Source organism: Scatophagus argus, chromosome 10 (genome assembly GCF_020382885.2).
Source record: "Scatophagus argus isolate fScaArg1 chromosome 10, fScaArg1.pri, whole genome shotgun sequence".
Classification (NCBI taxonomy): domain Eukaryota; kingdom Metazoa; phylum Chordata; class Actinopteri; family Scatophagidae; genus Scatophagus; species Scatophagus argus.
The window spans coordinates 3662091-3685456 of record NC_058502.1 but is presented as its reverse complement, the minus strand read 5'-3'; the positions used below and the strand labels follow the sequence as shown (position 1 = coordinate 3685456).

Sequence of the window (23366 nt, the reverse complement as noted above, 5' to 3'; positions counted from 1 at the left end):
CTTGCACAAAAAAAGCAGCAGAATTGATTTTTAAAGATTCTTAAAATCTCTTTAAATCTCTCATCCTGAGACCCTTTAAAACTTTAAGCAACATTAACAACAAAAAAATTGCCTCTGTGTTCATGAGATCTGCTTAGAGCTGCACCGTGCTGACAAAAAGAAAACCTCTTGGATTTATTTTATTTCGCTGCGGGGAAGTGAACAGGATATTTGGCACTTTGGGTCTTTTTTACATTCCCAGAACTCAACAGTGGAAATGCCGACGTTTCCTGAACTTCCCTACACTGTCAGACGACAATATAAGAGCTGATATCCAAAATGCTACATATACATTTTACAAAAGCTTTTGACACTAAAGGGACAATTCACCCCAAAATCATAAATACACTGTCAAATAATTCCTACATGAAGCTGCTCACAACAAGGTCTGTGGATTATCTTGAGTAACTGGGTCATGGTTTCTGGAAGGAGACATTGCTGTTGAGTTGTATATTAAATGTATTTTTTGGGCTCTTTTAGCACCACAAGTGAAGCGCCATCTGGTTCTGTTATATTCAAGAGAAGGCAGACATCTCTATGGCTGATATTGCCAAAGCTCTGCAGCTCACACCAAAACAAGCTCAATGGCTAAACAGCACTACAGGAAATACGTTTGATTTTAGGGTGAACTGTCTTTTTAACACGAAATACCTCTAAAACATACAGTAAAAAGCAATGACTTAAGTTGTAGACTGTGCCATTCTGTGCTACAGTCACGGCTGAATTTCAAGCACACTTGTAAGTTGCTTCTGATTTAAGACTGTTCAAAATATTGATTAAAAAAATAAACCAAACATTTCCCTATAGTTAAACAGTATATCAGTCAATCAACAGACGATTATCTTACCCTGACAGCAGCAGGCATAAAGTGCAACACCACACTAAGTTAAAGGTCTCGTATTCACAACAACACAAGATGCCAGAGCCCCTCATGACTGTTTCCAGGTTAAATTCTGTTAAAGAGTGAAACTGAGCAGCAGGAAGGCTGTGTTCTTCTTGTGTTGGATGAGAAGATCAAACCTCAATCTGTGCTAACGTCCAGTGGCTTAACAACTACAGAGTGTACACGAGTGATCTGCTTCTGATTACATCGTAGAACTCTGCGTTTCATGAAGAGGGGAGCCGGTAAAACTTCTGCCTTAGGTGATGTCAAGGTGCTCTTGAGCAAGTAAACATTTGTCACAGTAAAAGACTGTTATTGTGCTCGGCAGCAACAAGGTGAGAATGTGTGTAACTCCAGATGTTATGTGTGCCGGCTCGGCAAAGGTTAGCTGGTGAGAATTATTTGGAAAATGTGCTTGCAGGGTGCATTTTAGCGAGCTGCCAACTCCACAACACAAGTGAATGAGTTCAGAAAAAGCACCAAAGTTACAGAATGTTGGTGTTAAAAATCATTTTGTCTTCACCTTAGCTGAGACCATCATGAGAGAATCACATCTGATCTGCTCAGAGTTGCTGTAAAACTCGTCTGAAGACGCATGTAAGCGCTTCAGGAACAGACAGACGCGTTCAACCTTGAGACGATTCAAAGTCCAAATGTGCTCAAACATTTTTTTTTCCATGCAACTCCTGCTGGAACCAAAGTGGCTGCACACTGAGTCACTGAGTAGTAGAAGAAATCAACATCACTGTCTGATTTCCCAATGCACAGCAGACTGTAAAATCAACGATGACAGCAAACGGCGACAGCTTGTGAGGACATCTGGAACAGATTTCTCCACAGCAGGGTCAAGTTGAGCTTCCTGTGCAGCTCTAGCAAATTAGAGCAAATTACTTTTCAAGCTCTAGTGATAACTCGGCACGGTGGCACAACTGCAGTTACGGGGTAGGAAAAGCAGAACAACATCACAACACACAACAAACCACTAATAACTTATTGCAAAACAGGGAGCCTGTGGTTGGCCCTGGTTGGAAACTGAAGAAACATTAAAAGGCAATTTTTAAAATCGTGGTGATAAAGTTCATTTGAAAGCTGCTGTTTCAACCTCAACTTTTAAGTTGAGGTTGTTTTGTAAACCCAATTTGTTTTGTAAACCCAAATATTTCTATTGGGTTTCTAATTTCTAACTATTAGCACTGAGAGATCTTTGAAACGCTGTAGTCTTAAAGGTGTAACGAGACCCGAAGACATTTCCAAACTTTCTGAACACATCACACTCTGAGTATGATGAGCCTTTGGCGTGACCTTCCAGAAATCACGAGGCTGAAGAGCACAGAGGGTCAGTGAAGAGTTTTTTTTTTTCCATCTCGGTTCTTCTGTCACCATGTCGTGTTGGGAGTCAAACCAAACCCGATGAGTCCTCTTTTATCCCAGGATCATCTTCTCTTCCTGTCCTGCCTGATTTCAGCCTGGCTGGCTCCATTACTGTCCAAGCCATCCACCTTGAGGTGAGCTTTGCTGTAACGTTTGATGAGCGCTCCGGGGACGAGAGCCATGAGAGCGATGGCCAGGAGCTGGGCCAGCGTCCCCCAGGAGAAGATATCATCCAGAGAGGAGATCTCTGAGAGGATGGAGCCCGTGCGAACACAGATGAAGTTGTAGGGGATCAAACCTGGAGGGGAGAAAAGCAGCAAAGTGAGCAGCGTTTGTCGTTGTTTGTTTGTGTGAGTGTGTGTGTTTTTATTTTGTGTTTGGCCTCACCTATGAACACAGAGAAGAAGAAAATGGGCATAGGGATGTTGAGGACAGGACAGGTGATGTTAAGGAACCAGTTAGGAGTCATAGGAAAGAAACGGAGGAAAAGGAGAAAGAAGAACAAGCTGCTACGATTTTCCTCCACCTGACAGGAGGAGGAAAAAAAAGATGGGAGGAGAAGGACAAAGAGACAAAGAAGGTGTGAGAAAATGAAAGAAGAGGTAGACAAAAGCAGTAACAGAGCATCTCCAGGTACACAGAGGTACTGACAAGACTGTATAAACATAATATAATTCTTAAATAATATTGTAATCAAACCCACTTCGTACTTTGTTCCTTCGCTGTATAATTGGTTTTGTCAACAATCGTAATTCAGTGCTGCAAAATGCATAACCAACTGACTGCTTCAGTAACAAAGATGAGAGTTTGTTTTTAGTGGAGGGATGAATTTTTTTATGTATTTGTTTTGTTTTGGTTGTTTCTAAAAGCCAAACTAAATTCATCATAGCAAATCGCAGAGGTTAGTTAGAAACAGGTTAAAAAACGAAAAGCGGTGAAACCCATTTGTCTTCCACAACGTAAATGAAATACTTTAACATTCATTCACACATTTCAAATAGTCATTTATGATGTCTTCATAGCAACCCAAAAAGAAAACTACAGAAAAACATCTTTTATTATCCATGCTAGCAGAGTGGTTGTAGGGATGGCAATCTCAGTCCATCAGACCACCACTTTTCCCACTTTTATTTGCTCCTTAGCAAATGTTAGCTTACTGAACACGGCGGTGAACACTTTAGCATAGGGACCAAAAGCCTCCCAGAGCCAGTAGCATGGTGACACACTCTCGGTCTGTTTATTACTGATCAGAGACCCCTACCTTCCTCTGCAGCAGGGCCACCTTCTCAGGGAAGACCTGAACCACGTGTTGCTTTCCAAACGCAGAGGAGAGCAAGAAACAGAATGTGGAGCCAGTAGTGGTGAGCAGGCAGGCCAAGACCAGACCCTCCCAGGGCCCGAATATCGCACCAGCCAACATGTTCTGAAGGAGCGAGGGAATACTTGGTCGTTTATCTCTTATATAATTATGTTTTCAGACACTCAGCTTATAGTCTCTTCAGGTTTTGTCAAAATGGTGATGTCATATGTATAGCAGGTCTCACCAGGAAGGAGGAGCCAGGGATGGCGAAGGACTGTTTGTAGAGGTAAGCGCTGCAGAACAGCAGCAGAACGTAGCCGTGATGTTCTCTTTTATAAAACTTGAGCATCTCCGCGAGCTCCCGCAGCTCATCCAGATCCGACGGGAACTTCAGCCTGGATGTAAAGACACGACAGAACAAAACTTTATCCCTGCTGACTTCCTAGAAGCCCTTAAACATCAGCCTGTGATGTGTAATGTGAAGTTAGACTTTTGCATACAATGTAATTTTTGTTCTGCATGCTTCATTTATTCTCCTTGTGTTGTTAATTTCCTGTTTTTCCTACTTTTCCCAGAATGCCTTTCATTATGACCCGGCAGCTACTGGATTTTTGGTGGACCTCAAAAATCAAGGTTATCTTCTTTAATTTGAGGGAAACTAACATAATGAAACAAACATAATCTTCATACAACAAAACATGGCTGCAAACTTTTATAGCAGAGACGAGAGGAAAGATCACATCAGAGAGACGGGGCGTGTGTGTGTGTGTGTGTGTGTGTGTGTGTGTGAGGCCGAGTGGGAGGGTAACAGGATACATTTGATTGAGGGACAGAAATAGTGCCGTTGCCTGTAGACCTGAGCAGAGGGTACGAAGACACACACAGACTCACCCGAATCCCCCTCCCTGTGAAACTCAAGATGCCGACTTCCTCTCCCACCTGCTCTGACATTCAGCATTCCCTGTTTCTACTGGTCAGGCCACAAACATTCTCTTCTGTCATTGGTCAGAATGATGCCTAAGCGCTCGCATACATGAAACTGCATGAACGTATGTGCAGTATTTATGGAGGGAAATGTGTCATCGTGGGCACTTTTAATTTTGCTTACACATAATCCCTTGAGATATGACCTCTGTAGTATTCATGTACAGCAGGGGCCTCTGTCAGAGGGGTTTTTAACTCACTCCATCACAAGTAAGAACAAATCCTCATTTTTGAGACTCTGGAGCCCACGAATGTGTGACATATTGTTTGACAAATGACTTCAATTATTAATTATTAAAAATTAAAATAGCTGACGGTTGACAAGAAGCAACAGTTGACAGTGCTTGCAAAATTCAGGCCATCTTTTTTGGACATTTAGTCACGTTGAATAAGATTTACTGAAAATAAATAAAATACTGAAAACCAGCTGTGTGTTACACAAAGGAAGACTAGAAAACAAACGGTTCTTCCACTAGGAAGAAGTGAGAAATATGTTAGAAATATGTGTTTCCGAATATTACAAAACAATTGCTGACGTACACAAGATAACTTAGCCGATATGATGCTCATGAATCTTAACTCTATGATCAGATCACACACACAGAAACACACAGAAACACACAGGCATGACTGGAAAAACAAAACACCAACAAATGCAACTTCAGTGGGTGCACTTTCGCAATGTTTAAAAGACTTGATAAGCCACAGTATAATATAAGAGTGACATCAGTGTAATGGGTGCACACACACACACACACACAGATGGGTCCTGCTCTTGGCTTCAGAGTGTCTTGGTCGGCGTTATTCTATCATCCCTAGACAACCTCGCACTTGACTGTCTGGCACATTTCAACATACCACTTCTAAGACTTTCTCTCTCTCTCTCTCACACACACACACACACACACACACACACACACACACTAGCTGATGAACACACTACAACACACATAAACATGGAGGAGTAATGTGATCAGTCCAAAATGTACTGAGGAGAGAGAGCGAAAAAAGAGAAAAGATGTGAATTTTGGAGACATTTAATATCTTAGTGCTACACTGACTTTAACTTTATTATTATTTGACGAAGATCTGCACATCAGCAGCGTGAGCAGAAACAAGCTGTGTGGAGTCTACGGTTCAATACAAATATATGATATCAATAAGAGATCTTCAGATGTTGAAACTGGTTAAAAGCTGCTCACGGGGATCATATCCCAGCATGCACTGGGAAAGAGGAAAACACTGCAGATCAGTCACTAATGAGCCGTGTCCACTCTTTCCACCACTTCAGTTATGCTTTTAATTATTCTCTTATTTGTGCTGTTTTCTTTCACCTCCTTGTGGACCGAAAAAAAAAAGCCTTCGAATGAAACAAAGTGCAAAAGCAAACTGACTGACAATTAATATTCAAAACGTGTGATGACGGGACACAAGTAGAAAGTGATTCATCAGAGGGGGTCACAACCCAGAAAAGTCCCGGGACCCGAACACAGAGTGTCCCCATCATGGCTGTGGAGAATTTCATTTCTACACCACCTGATGTTCACGTTAGTGTAATGTAGGGGAAAACCCACAAACCACTGAGTCACCACATGTGAGACCTTTTCCTCAAGTAAAAATAGCAATACAAGGTTTTTTAATATAGTGTTTTACTGAAGTAATAGTATGAAAGTATAGGCATTAAAATATACTGATAAGTACCAGAAGTAAAAGCAACATACATCATAACTTATCCATGATAACAATCTGCACATGAACTAGTTGGTAGGTTTTCAGACAAACAGTGGAGTAGGAAGTACAACATTTGCTACCAAAATAAAAGTGCAAAGTAGCATAAAATGGAATTAAGGTAAAAGTACCTCAAATTTGTTTTTAACCACAGAAGTTGAGTAATTGCACTTGGTTGGACAGAATTAACAAACACTGTGACAGTTACTGTTTGTCAGCTGAATGAAGGCCTGCTTCCATCTGTGTGTTTGAGCCGTTGGGCTGACAGTGAAAAAGGCTGATTTCTTCTGTATTTTAAGATGAAAACATCTCAAGTTTGAACATGCAAAGTTGTATCGTCTCTTTCCACCGCTCCTACCTGTACTCCTGGACCCCCTCGTCCTGCCCCTCGGAGTCCGGCCGGACGGGCTGCGGTCCCGGGGGAAGATGGGTGGACAGCAGGTAGAGGTAGACACTTGCCGCCGCCACGATGGCAGCCAGTCCCGCCACGGAGCGCATGTTGCTCCCGCCGAAAGGGCCTGATCACCGGTAAACTTCGCTGGAAACTCACACTGAATTAAAGAGGAATGACGCGGCAGACGGCGAGGGAAAGAAAGGCGACGTGTTGCGGTTCAGTTGGACGGCACGGAGGAAGAAGGGTGTCGCTTACCGGGCAACAGGCTGCAAATGACGGCTGACTTTCTGGCTGGCTTCGGCAGATGGATCACATGGCAGCCAGCGAGCGTCCACTTTCTTCAGGGAAAAGACTCTGTTGACATTTGTGTCACACTATCACATAACGGCCCGAAGCGCTGCTGTTTCACTGCGGCTCCTCTTCATATTTTTCTTTTTCTAAAACTATTTATTTCGACTATTAGCCTCTCAAAGAGGGATATTAAATATGGTTAGTTTGGCTGATTTAATTTCTAGGAGAGTTCAGCTGCTGTTTGTGTAGACTGTGAATATGTTGGTATTTACACGAATGGACCACTAGGGGGCGACATGCTAAAGGCCAAGAGGAGTTTATACGTCAGATATTGAAATTCTATGAATCTACATTCACAAGCAGTAGTAATATTAATATATCCCATCCAATGCAGCACTGATTTCATCAGTGGGTTACTGGTAAACGTTAAAAATGTGATAAAATACCAAAAACGTCTCCTGAGCTCTAAAATGATTAAAGAGAAACATATAAAAAATTTGTCTGTACATGTTTTTTCCATGTTTTTTCATGTGCCTGCAGGCAACTTTTCTGTGGAGGCAATAAAGTGAAACAAAGTAAAATCAGTCTCCAAAAACAGCTAGCAGAAAACTGAACACAGTATTTATGTTTTCCACTGTAAATTACATTCTCTGTAGAAACACATTTGTTTTCTTTGACGTGAAAAGTATTGTAATAAGAGACTGAAAAGACATTTCACTTCCTGCTGATCAGAATTCCTTTATTTATTTATCCCCGAAGGGAAATATATATATATATATACATATATATATATGTATGTATATATATATATATATATTTTTTTTTTTTTCAGAATTCCATTCTGATGACTTTTTAGTAAAATGTTCAGGTTGGATAATTGGTTTCTTTGAAATATAATGCTACATGCAGCCACGACAGTTGCATTTTTGGAGTGTTAGTCCATTGTGTGCATGAAATAATATCATAACATCTATTATGTTATTATACAGGGATACAATAAACTGAGAAAAATCTCAGACTTAATAACCAAAGAAAATTAATATTCTTAAATAACATCATTTTTTAATATAAGCCCCTAATAAAGCCAGCTCGGATTCCATTTTAAAACTGATTCACACTCTTTATCCCTTTAATATGAGAATGTGCAACATAAGCACACGTATTTCATTGCCGTGTTTATTCAACATCTTTTGGCTCCAAGCTTGTGTCCGTCGGTTTTCAAAGATGTTCCCCCTCACGATCCCAAGCTGGCATCTTTTCCTGCCAAAGAAGTTTGGAACATTTCGTTACAAATAGTATGAACATCCAGGGAACAGAACAACCAAAACACACTTTCAAAAAAAGTCAGCCCAAGTTAGTCACCCCAAACTCTGCTGTGGAGATGCTGAGAAGATGTGGTGTGCGTGTGAATGTCTTTGGCTTGACTTGTCGTTTCACATGTTGTTGACGCATCCTCTCTGAGAGTTTAAATGACTCATAAATGACCACCCTGTGCATGTGACATTTTAGCTCAAACTACAGTTGTGGCTTAGTTGATATGGCCTACTTTTTTGTTTAAAATCATTTATTACTTTCAGTGATGTGAAAGCCAACTTGCAGACACGCGTTTGAGACGGATATTCTAAAAACGAACCAGCAGTTCCTTGTAATGTTGTTGTTGCTGTGATACAGTTGCAAGCAATAATCCGAGTAACACTTAACTATCCATGAATCAGTGTGTACTGTTCAGTGGCATCTAGTGATACTGCCCTGCTGTTGTTTTATTTCACAATGACTGCAGTTTTGCATCCAATGCTACTGTGAGTCGTGATCACATTTGTGCCTTGAGTATTTTCCTTTGTGTTTTCCTGTGTTCCCCAGTGCTCTTCTGTCTCTCTCTCTCTCTGCCTGTCTGTCTCTTCCAGCACCTGTTCTTAATGCGCACCTGTCCTGCATCAGCCTCGTTAGACCTGCTCTGATCCCATTGTTTTCACCTCCACCTCATTCCCTTGTTAGTTCAGCCTGTATTTAAGTATTTTAGTTTGAGTTCACTTCTTCGTTGAGTAATCTGCTCTGTTTGCATCCTACTGTGGTTCTGATTTTGTTATCTTTCAGTAAATAAGTCCAACTGTTCATTGTGTCTGCAGTGTCCTGAATCAGGCTACTACTGGAAATGAGACTGGCTTGCTGAGAGAAATAAATAGATTTCAGGCAATAATGAAAATGGAAGGTGTATGACAACATCATAAATGTAACAGTGCTTTAAAATGTCTTATAGTTAATGGCAAACTCCCTGTCTGTTTATTTAAGGTTATCAGATTGGTTCTTGGATCAAACGATGCGCACAGTTTGATTCTTAATGTGTGAAGTAACATAAAAACTGTCTGGACAAGAAATATCTTGTCAGACAACAAAACATTTCATATTACTTAGACTTAATTTTCTACAGCGAAGAAGGGGGTAGTAGATAACGCTTCAACCAACGAAAGGTTATTTATATATGTATTTTTTCCAGTCGTGTGTGTGCGGCAACAAAAACAGACATTTTAAGCCAAACCAAATGATTTTAACCAGACTTTAAGACACAACATAAAACTGACGATGAAGTTCGAACGTTTGCAGAAACATACACAAGTGGGCTGGAAAGGACTTTTCTGAGGTAAGGACTTGTGTGCTTGTTAGAAAGTAGCATTAAAATGGCGTAATGTGATGTCCTTTTACCTTTTGCATTCTCTGAGTTTTCGTTGGCTTTGTTCAAGTCGACCCAACTGGCGTTCAAAATTTCGGGTATGGCTACGTCATCTGGAAGAACTGCGAGAGTGGAGCAGATGCTGTCAGCAACAAATCGAGAAAGTTGTTGATTTGTGTCAGTGTTTTTCTCAATAAGACTCACAGGTACACACACACCTTCAAGGTCTCCGTGGGAACCATCGGGCGCCGCTTTGAGTCCGACCACAAGAGCAACGAGCAGGAACACAATCTGAGCTTTCATTTTCTGCGAGACAGCACTCAGGCTTAGTGTAACCCTCTGCCTTTGGTTCTGCGATAGAAAATTAATGATCCTTTTTCACCGTCAGTAAGACCTGAGAAGCGATTTTAAACAACGACTCACCTTAAACTCAGCAGCGGCAGTCTGTCAGAGAAGTCGCTGTTTATGGTGCCTCTGTTGTCAGTCTGACTTAAATACTGGACTGACTGGCATTTCAGCTTTTGCGAGTTCAGACTATCTTAAAAATCTACCCAGGTCAGTTTTTGGAAAACAGGTTCCAAAAATAAATCACTCACTCTGTAGCACTGAAATGCACAGAGCAGAGAAAAACAACTCTCACAAATCTCAGAATGCGACTTCTTTCATGGCCTCCATCAGATAAGCTTGTTCTTATGATCCTGAAGTTAAACAAGAGTCCAGACTAGTGCAACAAAATCCAAAGAAGCAAACATTTTGCTGCATGTAAATGTAACAGTCTCAGAGTCAGCCTGAGGAGGTCAACACTGCAGTTTTATCAAGCTGTCGGTGTTCTAATATACGTTAAATTTAGCAAAGGTTCCTGTGATGTGGTGACAAATAATCAGAATACGGACAATATGCTCGAAGATATGTGCAAGAGAGGAGCTGCACACAGCACAATGAGCCAACAGGTGTTGGAACTCAGCCCTGAATGATGAATGTGTGTGTGTGTGTGTGTGTCTCCAGTTACTCAGATCCATGTAAGAGTTCATTTTTATTCCTTCTTCTCTACAGAAGAAAAATATTAAAGCACATTTCTAATACAGAACATAAAGAAACATTTCTGACTGTGGTGCCCAATAAATACATGAAGTCTGTTGTGTTGACAGACCAAGAAAAGAGAGAGGAGAGACGAAGTGATACACACACACACACACACACACACACACACACACACACACACACAAGAGATTCACATACCGTTTACTTATACAGAGAAAGCACCCACACGTCCTACAGCTGAAAAAAGCAGCCTAATGATATGCAAACAAATGTGGAGCAATCTGAAAAATATTTCTCTACTTCTCACTGAGTGTTTTTCACTAGCAAATACTCTCATACAGACAATCCTGGTGATCTTTACAACTTTATCTCTGATCTAATAAAGCATTAAAATACTAATCTTATTCACCTTCCAGGGTCACACTTTAAAACTGAGTGGATCATAACAATCTGAGGATCATTATTGACCAGATGAGTGAAAAGTCTGAATGTCATTTGGGAGTTCGGCATGGTGAGTATGTATTTACTGTGAAAAGCTCTGCATTTGAGCTGTGCTGGGACCCTACATGTTCATTCAGTCGGTTCATTTTTTTTAAACGTACTTTTGGAAAAGTAAAAAATGCATAAATGTCAACGAAGTGGCAGTGGGTTTGTCCTTCATAACCATAATGAGGGCTTCAACAGGCTCTCAGAGTAAAACTCAGAGCTCCATACAAATGGTTTGTCCACTCCAGTTTTTTTTTCAGATATCAGTTGATTGCCTGGTTTCTAAAGGTCTGTGTTTTCCAGATTCCAGAAGGATATTTATATGACTTTGTTGTCTGTTTCTTTTTATGGAGGACTGACTGTGTGGAAGCTTTAAAGCTGTGTGAATGTGCTGTATTTATTCATTTGGGATTTATTGGGCCTGTTTACACGACACATGAGGCCCTTCATGTCTATCTTTCATATCATTTTAGTTTTATATCATTTTAGGCTCCTTTTGTGCCTTGTTTGACTTTACATTTCCTTGGCCAGTTTTCCCTCCGGTGTTGATTGGCTGCCAGGCCCTGACTGGTTTCACCTGTGCCTCGTCTCCTTTGTGCATATAACCTGTGCTGACTCTGCACTCTGTTTCACTTTGTTGTGTGTGTGCTGTGATTCTTGTGTCTCAGTGCATCATTCTTGCTGCTTTTCTTTGGTTTCCTTTTGCGCATTTTTTTAATTTATTTTGAATTCTAGGATATCTCTAATTTAGATTATTCTTTATTTAGACTATTTTATTCCTTCACTTCCAATCTCTAAGTTTGTCCACTTCTGTTCTTTAAAACTAAGTCATCCAAGGTCCCTTTGCTCACTTTACACCTCATGTTCATGTCTGCATTTTGGGTCCTCCATTATGGAACAAACATAACAAAAATGAATGTTGCATTAGTAGCAGATGAATTTAACTGCCTGAACTGACAGGAAGTGGCTCTGCATGTTAAAATAATAAAAATTTCAACATTCCCTGAATGAATGAAAATGAGAAGAATGCATAGCTTAAAACAGAATCGCATTGTAGGTGGTTAAGTCACTTCAGAGGGTTGATCTATGACAATAATCAAAATTTGTGTTGAACCTGACTAAATCGTCTCTGGACGGTCAGCATTTCAAAGCAATGCTGGGACGTGAAACCACATATGTGAACTGCAATTAACTCACATGCAGCTGCCAACATCACAACTTATGAAAGCAGGATTCTTCCATGCCATGACACAAGCAAACATAGAACAGTGGAAAGCACAGCCTTAGTTGCACTGAGATTATTGTATTAGGGCTGCAATGTTCAAGCTAACAGTCTGAAGGCTGTTAGGCACATCTTTTAACACCAAAACAAAAAAGCTGTCTCCTAAATTTTGAGACAAAAGTTACAACAAAACTGATCAAATTGTTCCAAAATCATAAGTAACATTTGCATCGCTGTTAAAACTCAGCCTCAGATTACTTCCTGTTTCAATAACTGGTGATAAATGGTGATGTGATGTCTGCAGGATTTTCTCTCCTGCTGCTTTGCTTCTGTCTTTGTCACAATATGGCAACTGATGTGAAACACAGAGAGCTTTAAGGTGATGTGACAGGGTCTCTGGGTCTCCCGTGGACTTAGTGGAAGTGTTCAGCTCTTGGCCACTAACAGCAGTGAATAGCTGGTTTCATTTTGTGTGGTTACACATAAATATGCCTGGATTATGTTCAGGGTTTTGTCAGTGGGTTAGACATTTACACACTCGCACACAAGACAGATACAACTGAAACCTCTTGATTCAGGTCAGGAAGCGTTTGTGGTCCTCTGGGACTGGAAGCTGTGAGGGCTGAAGACATCTATCACCCATCTGCACTTTAAGTTTTGGTTGCGCTTCCACACTACTTTCTGTGTTGAATAAATGACTGTTTAATGAACTCACTGTTTTGAACATTTTCTATCTAGTGTTTCTGAGAAGCATCACTACTGCCCTCAAAATTCAAATTCTAGTGCAGAACTTCTGCATGGAAGACTGTATTGGTTTCTACACGTCAACCTAAACTGAAAATTTTTATACAGTGAGAACTCTGCTCTGCTTTTGACTAGGAAATGATGCAGTAGTAGTTTACATGAAATAAGCCATTTTTCCAATCAAGTCACTGATATGAAGCTTTCCTTTCCTGTCCCAAACTGAATATCTTTCAGTTTTGGAGAAAAATAGAATAGTATACATTACTATTCCTGTCATGCTGTTAAGAATGATTCTTAAATCAGCAATCTGATGAATGAAGTAATTTAGCTAACTCAGTTCAGATCTTTCTTACGCAGGTTAACTGAGATGTTTAGGGTTAGGGTTAGTTTAATGCGATAAGAAAAAAACAACACGATGCCTCAAGTTAATTCTTTCGTGAAAGCACAACAGAGAAAAAGACAAAGGCAGAAGCATCCACTCCTCCAGTGTGTTAAGATCTACAGTTTAATGTGTCACTTCTTTGTTGCATCAAGCCAGCCTCATCGGGGAGGACGGCTCCGAGCTACATGTTGCTGCTGGGGTCCACTTACACAACTGATATTAAAACCAGAGCCCTTGATAGAAAGAGTTATGACAATTTGTACAACAGTGGACAAGTTGAAACCGGCTCCTCTCTGGCGATGACAGATGTACGCTGTGAATATTTAACAATTACCTCCATAACCATCCATCAAAGGGCGTAACAGACATAACCGAGGGGAGTGTTGATAATTCACTCTTCCCGTCCAGGTAGTTTCCTAATTAGTTTACGTTCACAACCATTTTATCACAAAGTCATCATTCTAAGCACTAGGATAAAACCACCACACTGGAAGCTACAGTACGGCACACGATACAAAGAATGGAGGACAGCAGTGGTGTCCTGCTAGTGCGGGATGACATTAAAATAGACTCATAGGTGAGGATTATACTGAAAGAAATGTGGTGGCGGTGGTGGGTGGGGGTACTCTGTGTGCTTGTGTTTACCTCAAACTACACTACTAAATACCACATTGACACTGTTGGCACTCTTTCCTCTCCACACACTGCCATTATCTACGATTGGATGAATAGATGTCCACATTTTGTGGCCATAAGTCCACCTAAACTTCAAACATGACACGTGACATGACTCCTGGATCTGTTGTCATTCAGAAAGAGAGATTAACAGCCAGAACCTGAACTAGACAATGGTGTTAGATGGAGGAAAGTCCATGGGAGCAAACCCTCATTCCAGAAACTTTACAGTACAACATAATTAGTGAGTTTGTTTTTTTGTTGTTGTTTGTCTGTAAGCAAACTGCAGTTAAGTTGATGAAAACTGGAGTCTTGGCTGCATTCCAGTCCACTGAGAAGCTGACATCATCAAATCTCCAGCCTTATTAGGTGTTAACGACTCTGTGTAGGAGGTGTACGTCTCATTTAGTGTCCATCGTTTGGTGTCACGGCTGCTCCTAACAGCTATTTTGTGCCACACGTCACAAGTGTTTGTTCAATTCAGCTGGGGATGCCCAGCAGCGCAGGTGAAAGAAACAAATTAATTGTCTTGCAAAATGTGGTTTGCGCCCGGTTGCTGGGAGTTGCCATCATCCCCCCTCTCCGATTGGTGTTTATAAAGGTCACATGGCATGAGAGGGAGGGGCTGTCCCTGTTCGGCCAACACTGACTCGTAAGGCGGCGCCGCCTCCAGCGGGAAGGAGATGGATGAGATTTGTTGGTGCTCCTGCTCCTGCAGTCCCAGTGGATAGTGGGAGGGGGAGAACCAGGCAGCGCTGGCTGAGGTCTCTCCACAGTATGGAGAGGGATCCAGACTGGTGTAGTTAGGCTGCTCCTCCTGCTCCACCCCTCTCTGACAGGGGTCCAGTAGGGAGTAAGGAGGCGGGTCATCTGTAGGTATGTAGATCTGAGTTGAACCCGGACCAACACACTCATCGTAACTACAGAGATAAAAACAGAAATGAAGCTGTAAATACTGTGGTGGTGAAGATGGACAATTAACTCTGTCCAGTTTGGATGATGGCACCATTTTATGACTCAAAAACAGCAGCTAGCAAGTAAGCAGCAAACTGGAAGACGTTTTTCTTGTTTTTGTTTCTCGGGTTGTGGAAATGGCAGTAATTTCACTTGACCTCTGAGACCGATTTTAATCAGAAGTGCAAGAGAAGAGCAACTGTGTTACAAAAGGTTTTTAAGGTCTTTAAGACAAAGTGAAAGGGACAAACATCAAGCTTAAAATCCTCCTCGTACTTCGGAGAGTGGAAACTACAGATTATGGCTTTTACAAAAGCTGAAGAAAAGGAAACTTAGAAACGTGAACAATATTTCTGAGAGGAGCAGCTCATTTATTTGCAGCTTTCTCCTGTCGTGTTCTGAATTCCTTTCCATCAGCCCAGACTGCGTACCTCTGTATGCTACATCACAGCTAACTCTATGATATATTATGTGCTGACAGCTGTCCAGTTTCGTCTGTCTCACCACACTGACATGGACACAAAAAGCAATAGAAATAACCTTCAGAGAACATTTTTATATAACAACATAGGGAAAAGAAATAGCTGGAAAAACTCACCTACATTCATCTCTATTCTTTTGTACACGTCTGGACACAACAAACAAAATCTAGCATGTTGGCAGCACAGCGCTGCACATACTGTATTACACTCTGCAGCCTGAAAGCACTGATCAGTGCCACAATGTTATCACTCAAAACTGTGTGCAGAGAACACCCTGAAACAGACAAGCTTTGGCTTGTCCTTGCCCACGTGTTAGGTGCTCCCCTCAGGAGATTTATCTTTTCAGTGTCTGAGGGGTCACAAATTAAGGGTCAGTTACAGGAAAACAAGCCAGCAACGGGCGAGAAGTCGGCATCCTGCTGAAGGGCACCTCAGAAGGCCAAACAGGATTTTTAACTTTTGAGTGAGACATTGTGATAAACGTAGGGTAAAATAACCTGTAATACTAATGGCTGAATAATTATCACACAGCATACAATTTGCAGTATAAAATGCATGAAGTGGTACTTTGTACAGCATTACTGTTATTGTTGTTTGTATGATGGTATTTACAATAACGTGCCACTTTCAATGTGATTTTTTATTTTTTTATTATTATTTTTTTTTATTCTTTTTAAGTCTTTTTGAGTCTAACCCAGCAAGATCTGACAAAGACAGCAGTTTCCTTTTGATCTTTATACACACACACACACACACTTGCACACACACACACACACACTCAGAACCTCCTTCCTGCTGTTTTGGCAGAGTCCCAAAACGCTTCCCTGACGAACTCATCCAGCAGACCCAGAGCTCGTGTTTTTACCAGCCTCCTCCCCCAGAGAGAGAAGAAAACATATAAAACAGAATGAAACTAAATAGAAAACAGAATTATGAAATCTGTGTGTGTGTGTGTGTGTGTGTGTGTGTGTGTGAAGCTAATGGTAGATGATGATGGGGCCATAGGAAGCAGTACATCAGTGTAACTCAATCAGCTCAGTGGGTAACTGTATCAGTCTGGTAGTGTGTGTGTGTGTGTGTGTGTTATAACTCGTCCTCTTTCCTTTCTTTTAAGGTCTGTCTTCTTCACCCACTCTGTGTGTGTGTGCATGTGTGTGTATGTGCGTGTGCCCGTACCCACCTGCCAGCTGTTTTAAAGCAGTGTTACAGACTGTGAGTGTGTGTCTGCGGTTTTGTGCTTGCCGGTTTAGAGACAGGGAGACATTTTAGCCTTGATGATGTGAACACGAGGCACGTTCATAAAGGCCTAACGTCCACTGCACACGCTACTCATCATCACACACTTCTCTCTCTCTCACTCACGCATACACACATTAGACCTTTGCCAGCCTGTAAAGCAGTGTGTGCTATTTACCATGTTCTTTCGATTACGTTTTTGTTAGTTAATCACTGATTGGTTGCAGCAGAAGGACCAAACATCTCTAAGTAACGATCTCGTGAGACAGCTGGTGCAGTTTTATTCCCCCCTCAGTGTGAACAAACCTGCAGGGAGGGAAAGACGCACTGGAGATTTAGTTACTTTAACATCATTCTTTATGGCGCGTTTACGCTGACAGCGACATTTTACCTGGTTTTAAATTCAGTGTATCTGCATTGTTAATTCCTGTGTTGTCATCGACGTGTAAACGGGGGTGTGTAAGACTTTATTTGTTCTTAGGAATGATATTTGCAGTGTTTTTCTTTACACGTCTCAACCAATCAAAGGACTGAGGGTAGAAAATGATTAAAATATAAAAAAAAATATTCTGGGAGAAAAATTGACCTTGAAAATTCAAGCCACGGCACGTCGAGGTGAAAATTGGAGATAGTTGGACAGAGTGTGCTGTAGAGGACCAGGGTGTTTCAGAGGTGTCAATTCCTGTGTCTTCAGTCTCTCAGGAGTCATGAGCTCCTCCACTCCCCTGTGGCCTTCTGCTTCATGTGTTTGTGTTTCTGCAAAAATGTCACACTAGATAATGAATGTGCTGTTTTACACGTATGTGTTCTGCTAACCTGTGTGTGTGTGCGTGCATGTGTGTCAGCTAGGTGTGGCTGAGTGAAAATAATTTGTCTCCTCTGAGACACATGCTGGGCGTTACACAACAGCCTCTGTTTGTCTGTTTTCCTGCTGCTTGTTTCTGTTTAAGATCCTGATACGTTTTTTGTTTCTTAATTGGGTTGCGTGCTGTTTTTTTCTTTGTTTTTGCTTTTCATATACCCTTTGCCTCTTTAGCCTCGTTTCCCTGCTTCCTTACACTCTTCTTTTTCTTTCCTCCTGGCTTTGTCTGAGCCCTGGATTCGCCCTTCTCTCTTGTCTCTGGTTGATAAGCTGATTAAGTGCAGATCTTTTTGTTCTAAAGCCAGTGGTGAGGTTCAAAAAGTGGTTCAAAACTCTCTTCCTTAAAGTGTTGGCAAAGGTCAGACTCGCCTTTAGTCCAGGCTCAAGTATAACTGGCTTCTTCTTTTGTTATTTTATTTATTTATTTTTACTGTGCGTATTGTTTCCTGTGCATAAAACCAGTTTTTAGATGCCAAATTGACTTTGTTCATGTTTCTCACGATCCTACAGAAAACTGGCCCTCAGTTTTGAAGCTCTTTGACTCATGATAGTGCTGCAAAACCTCCTGACTTCGATTCACAGCCCTTTTCTTAAACCATACCTCCTGGAAATTACAATTATATCCAACTAACTTGCAATATTTGTGCTGTTGGTTAACATATCAGTCAAAAATACTGACTGAATCAGTAAAATGTTCACCGACAAGATGCTTGATTTGTTTTCTACCGAAATCTTACCATACCTTAATGTTGTTACGGTAGCGAGGGAAGTCAGATACACGCCGGTCATGACAAAGGGAGGACCTCTGGCACGTATTCTTGCACTGGTTGTGACGCTCTACAGAGCTGGACTGCAGGCAAACTGGAGCTGCAGCACAGAGCATATGGTCTCTGTGTGCCAGTGTGAGCATGTGTACATTTGGCATGTCCCCACTCTTCACTGCTGTGAGACGTACGTCCCTGTGGACTAAGAGAACCATATAGATGCTGCATCTCAGTGTGTGTGTGTGTGTGTTCTCAGCTCAGCATAAAGCAGCTCACAAAATGAAGCCCACAGTTGGACTTAACATCTCAAAGAATGCTTTAGGAGAAATTTAACAGATCAGTTTCTATCAGGCTGCATTACGGCGGCTCGTGCGGCTCCTGTCTAATGGCAGATTCAGTTGTTGAGATTCTGTCACTGTTCTCATCTTCTCTCTGGCACTTGGAAAGTCCTCATCATTGCTGTCTGGTGTTATCATTTCCCCTAAGCTGTCACTGTTCCCTGACTCACTGTTGAAATTGCTGTGAGACATCCGGACTTGAGTGCGCTCTTCCTGTCGTTATCAGTGACACTGACCGTTTGTGTCGTACAGTATGACACAGAAATAAGCTAATTATACTCGGCGCCTCCGCTGCCATCATTCAGTGGGGCTGCTTAAGAGAGACTTGTTTTCTAACACATATTCGTCTGCTTGTGCACCAGACACAGCTGCTGCAAACCGAAAAACAAACGTCATTTCAAGCTCTGTTTTAGTTGAATGCTGCAGAAGAAGCTGAAGAAACAACCTTATCTGCAACATCTATGTATGCATGTTTATACATAACTGTTTTTCAAAGTGAAAAAACATTCCCAGTGCACGACAAATCTGTTGCGTTTTTACATTCACCGTTTTTTTGAAATAGTCTAAGAGTTATTCTAATTTTTTTCAAGGCAGTTAACATCTGAACAACCAAAGACAAAGAAATATTTCAGATGAAATCCTACGGCCCGCAAACCTAACTGTTTTGGTTCACTGTTCCTGCTGTCATCAGATAGCAAAGAGGCTCTGAGAAACCCAATGTAAGCTACCAGTGCAGCACTGAATGGCAGAGATTAGCTGGTGAACATCAGAGAGCATTCGAGGTGGGATATTTCCCCGAGAGACAAAAACACTAAAATCAGGGGAAAGATTGGAATATATTCATCAGGAGCCCCAACATAAATGAATGCTACATGCTTACAGCTTGTTTCTCCCCAAAAACCAGTTACTGTTGCTTTACAAGATCTTAATTTTGGTTACTGACAAGAACCTGATCAGAAGAAATCTTTCTAAACTTTCTGCAATGGTTTACCTCTTGCTTGGCAATATTACAAATAAAGGAGTGTGTGTGTGTGTGTGTGTGTGTGTGTGTGTGTGCCAAAGCTCGCCCAGCATCTCCCTGAGAGGAAGCAGAAGATTTCAGTCTCCACAGGTGAGCTGCTGATCCATGAGTGTGAGTCTTTCTGGTAGAGACATTGTGTGTAAGTATGTGTGTTCTTTATGAGTGTGTGTGTGTGTGTGTGTGTGTGTCGGAAGCGTTACGCTCACAGTCTCAGTAGGTGAGCTGTTGATCTGACTTCTCTGAGTTTCCCTCAACCATCTGTGGCCCACACTCACACACACACACACACACACACACACACACCCATACACACACACACACACACACACACTGCAGGATCGTCACATGACTGCAACTACCTGCTTGTTGACCAAGACACGACTTGTCGGCATTATGATAAACAAAATGTGTGATTTGTATGTATGCACATGCATCTCTTTGTACGTGTGTGTGTGTGTGTGTGTGTGTTGGCTGCTGTCCCATCGTCCGGGCCAGAGAGTCCGGCTCTCACACAGGCTGTCCAGAACACTCTGCTTCGCTGCCAAAGCGCTGACGTAGCCCACTAGCTCCCCTTCTCTTTCTCCTCTCCTTTCTGTTCTTTCCTTGTCTTGACGCACTGACGTCTTACACTCTCTCGTGTTTTTACTGCTTAAGTTAAAGTGAGAACAGTCATTGTGATGAACGTTTCTTTCCCATACTGCAAATTAACGGGTTCAGTTTTTTTTTCATCACATTAATGAATGGATTCATTGACATTCTGGTGGGATGAGAACATTTTCTTGGCCCACGTGAGGCCGTGCAGCAGCCACAGGCATCGTTTAAACCCCACAGCAAACCTAAACCCTGCTGACCAGCTGCATCCCTCCACAGGTGATGTATCTTCAGAATAATGCGCTTTGTGTGTGGCACAAGATATTGCCAAGTACGAGACTGGAGCGCCCCAAATCGTTTTGTCTCTATGAATGAGCTTGAAGTGGGCAGAAACACACATTGTTTCCCATTTTCTTTTGCTGATTTCCTGGAAATCCACCTAAAAATGTGTGCTACATTTCGATGGAAAGCTGATTTTAGCTTCCCAAACAGAACTTCAATGAGAAGCACCAGCCGAGTTTAAAATTCTTAAATTCTGACTGTAAAGATCACACCTTGTAAAAGTCTTTGACTTCCTGATTCTGGTTCAGTGTCAGATGATTTCCTCAGTGTGTTGTTTTGTCACGAGTTGTGAAGCAACTAGTGTTTCTATCACGAAGAAAGCTGGGGATAGTGCGGGACACACACACACACACACACACACACACACACACATACACACACACACGCACACACACACACACACCCTGCAGGAGAGGGATGTATGTGAATTATTAAAGTTGCCAATTAGACCAGCTGACATTTAGATCAAAAACACCATGACATTGGCCTTTAGCGAGCTCTTTCCTTCTTCCATTCTCTCGCGCTCTCTCTCCCACTCTCTCTCTCTCACACACACACACACACACAAACATGGTACACAAACACTCATTCCTGCGCTCTTACAAAGGGCACAAGAGGTAGCTTTGCTCCCTAATAACTGAATTACCAGGGAGGAAGGGTCAAACCAAGTGGACGGAGAACAGTGGGGGACACGGCTTTGAATGGCCAGTTACACTTTATGTTTGACATTTGACATAATTGGCAAAAGGTCTACTTACTTGCTTAAACATCCTGTTGCTAGTGGAAGGTGAGGACAGCCACGGGTTCAGATTTTCATCAGACATTAATTCCTTTTCTGAATATTTTAGCAAAAGTGAAAGCAGCTTGGTTCACTCTGGGCCCCATACCCATTTTGACCATCAAAATAAAACACATACATTGATACCACTCTTGTATCTGCATGCTGAGTATGAAGCCACCATCAGCCAGCTAACTTAGTGCACGTATGTTGAATCTTCAGTTGTGATTAAATACTGAATACCGTGTCCTGAATGAAAGCATTATGCTCTAGCAGGTTGACCTCAGGGTACATTCACACAAGCGCTTACCGTGGTGGGGAGTCGGGGTACAGACTGTTGACCTGTGACAGAGTCTCTCTGAATGAATCAAAGTCTAAACCAGGAGGAAAGTCTTCTAAGCAGGTAGACCTCAGTTCTCCTACTGAACCACCATAAGAAAAACCGTCCAGACCTGCGGAGGCAGAAACATGAGGTGAAAACCCTGTTTGAATGGAGCTTTTATTACCTGGAGACATCCACTCATAGCAAGTAACTGAAGTTGACCTGATGGATACAATTTATTTTATTTATTTCTTTTTTTTTATCATGTACTTATGTGATTTGACAAGTTAAAGTCAAAGCACACAGCACTCAAGCTGATGCAGCCCACATGATGCCTGAATTTCAAAGTACACTGAAACAGATCAGATATTTAGTTTTTTTTATTTTTCTCTCCATCAAATTTGAATCCTGGCCCCAGCTATTGTTTGTTATGTTGTTATTTACTTTGTGCCTTACATTCTCTTGGGAAAACCTACAAAAAATTTTGGAAGCAAGTTGTGTGCGTGATGGTGTGGGTGGAGTGGATTTCAGACCAACATGAGGAAGATTTATCATCAGCTTTGTGAAGCCCCCCACACATAAAATATCCTGAATAAATGGGCCTGAAATCTTCATATCATATGATCATACCAGCGTGTGTTGTGTGCTGCAGTACAGTGTGGTTCAAAATAACTTTATGTTCTGATGACTGCAATCCGAGGTTCATTCATGGACTCCATGAAGTGTGTTACTATAACATCTACAACCTTAGATGGCTGAATGCTCTGCAGTCTTTCAGAGATAAAGCAGCTGTAAGTTGTGCTTCACTGCTCCACTGACTGCGCTGATGGAGCAGAAATAATGACAGAATTTGAAAAGCATTAATTAATGCGTCCATTAGTGAAACTGACTGACCGTAACTTGCTCGGAGTTGTGGGTTTCGGAGTCGACTGTCTTTGCGCAGGCTGCCGACGATGATGGTGATGCAGGAGAGGAAGAGAACAAGACCTATAACGATCCCCGCCACCACCAGCGGAGACACCAGGAGAGACGCCTCCCCTCCCGACTCCCTCTCACTCCGGCAGTCTGGGTACTCCCCATGGCTCTGGTTGGAGCTCACTGCAGGGAGACACAAATAGATGGGGGTCAGGTGTGTGTTTGTGTGTTTCGTTGTAGTGAAACTGCTCATTTCCACATCCAGCACACTCTGAGCGACGTTAGAATTCATTTGCATTTGCATGATTATGTCCAGGTCATAAGGTCCGCTCTCCAGCTCTGTTGTCCTCCACCAAATAATACCAAGTGTCCAGATCTTTATAGCTGCTGCTTACACAGTGAAGTAAATCCCAAACAACGGACTGGAAGATGCTAAAACGTTCTGTAGAGCATGTTAATTAACACAATATATGTGACTCAAAGTACTAATTAATTAGGTTAATGCCCTGACCTTTGCAGAGGACATAAAGTAACATAGACATAAATTATCATT

The 23366-nt window shown here is 41.8% G+C and overlaps 2 protein-coding genes across 3 annotated transcripts in view; both read right to left on the bottom strand.

The window, feature by feature from the left end:
* Nucleotides 1-163: 163 nt before the first annotated feature.
* On the bottom strand, nt 164-10604 carry LOC124065875 (transmembrane protein 41A-B-like). Of its 2 annotated transcripts, none has more exons than XM_046401744.1 (8): nt 10082-10604; nt 9877-9964; nt 9691-9780; nt 6664-8250; nt 3838-3988; nt 3555-3716; nt 2681-2819; nt 164-2591 (listed from the first exon to the last, which is right to left on the bottom strand). In XM_046401744.1, the coding sequence occupies exons 4-8, from the start codon at nt 6801-6803 to the stop codon at nt 2356-2358; spliced, it is 828 nt and encodes a 275-aa protein (XP_046257700.1). In that variant the 5' UTR covers nt 6804-8250; nt 9691-9780; nt 9877-9964; nt 10082-10604; the 3' UTR covers nt 164-2355. The 2 variants fall into 2 exon arrangements, with proteins under 2 accessions (XP_046257700.1, XP_046257699.1); XM_046401743.1 differs by having other exon boundaries at nt 9877-10009; nt 10082-10603.
* Nucleotides 10605-13558: 2954 nt separating this feature from the next.
* The window catches only part of bean1 (brain expressed, associated with NEDD4, 1), a 31408-nt gene continuing 21600 nt past the window's right edge, over nt 13559-23366 (bottom strand). Inside the window, exons 3-5 of the mRNA XM_046402620.1 lie at nt 22793-22996; nt 21887-22028; nt 13559-15128 (exon numbers count right to left, since the gene is read on the bottom strand). Coding sequence (XP_046258576.1) covers nt 14729-15128; nt 21887-22028; nt 22793-22996 — 746 coding nt within the window. The 3' untranslated portion in view covers nt 13559-14728. The remainder of the gene's footprint in view (nt 15129-21886; nt 22029-22792; nt 22997-23366) is intronic.

Bases quoted from the DNA above. Each gene is read 5' to 3' on its own strand.
- LOC124065875 (XM_046401744.1), bottom strand. From the start codon at position 6,803: ATGCGCTCCGTGGCGGGACTGGCTGCCATCGTGGCGGCGGCAAGTGTC. The intron at 3,989-6,663 runs GTAGGAGCGGTG...CTTTACATCCAG, and splicing joins GAGGGGGTCCAGGAGTACAG to GCTGAAGTTCCCGTCGGATC. The intron at 2,592-2,680 runs GTGAGGCCAAAC...TCTCCCCTCCAG, and splicing joins CTTCTTCTCTGTGTTCATAG to GTTTGATCCCCTACAACTTC.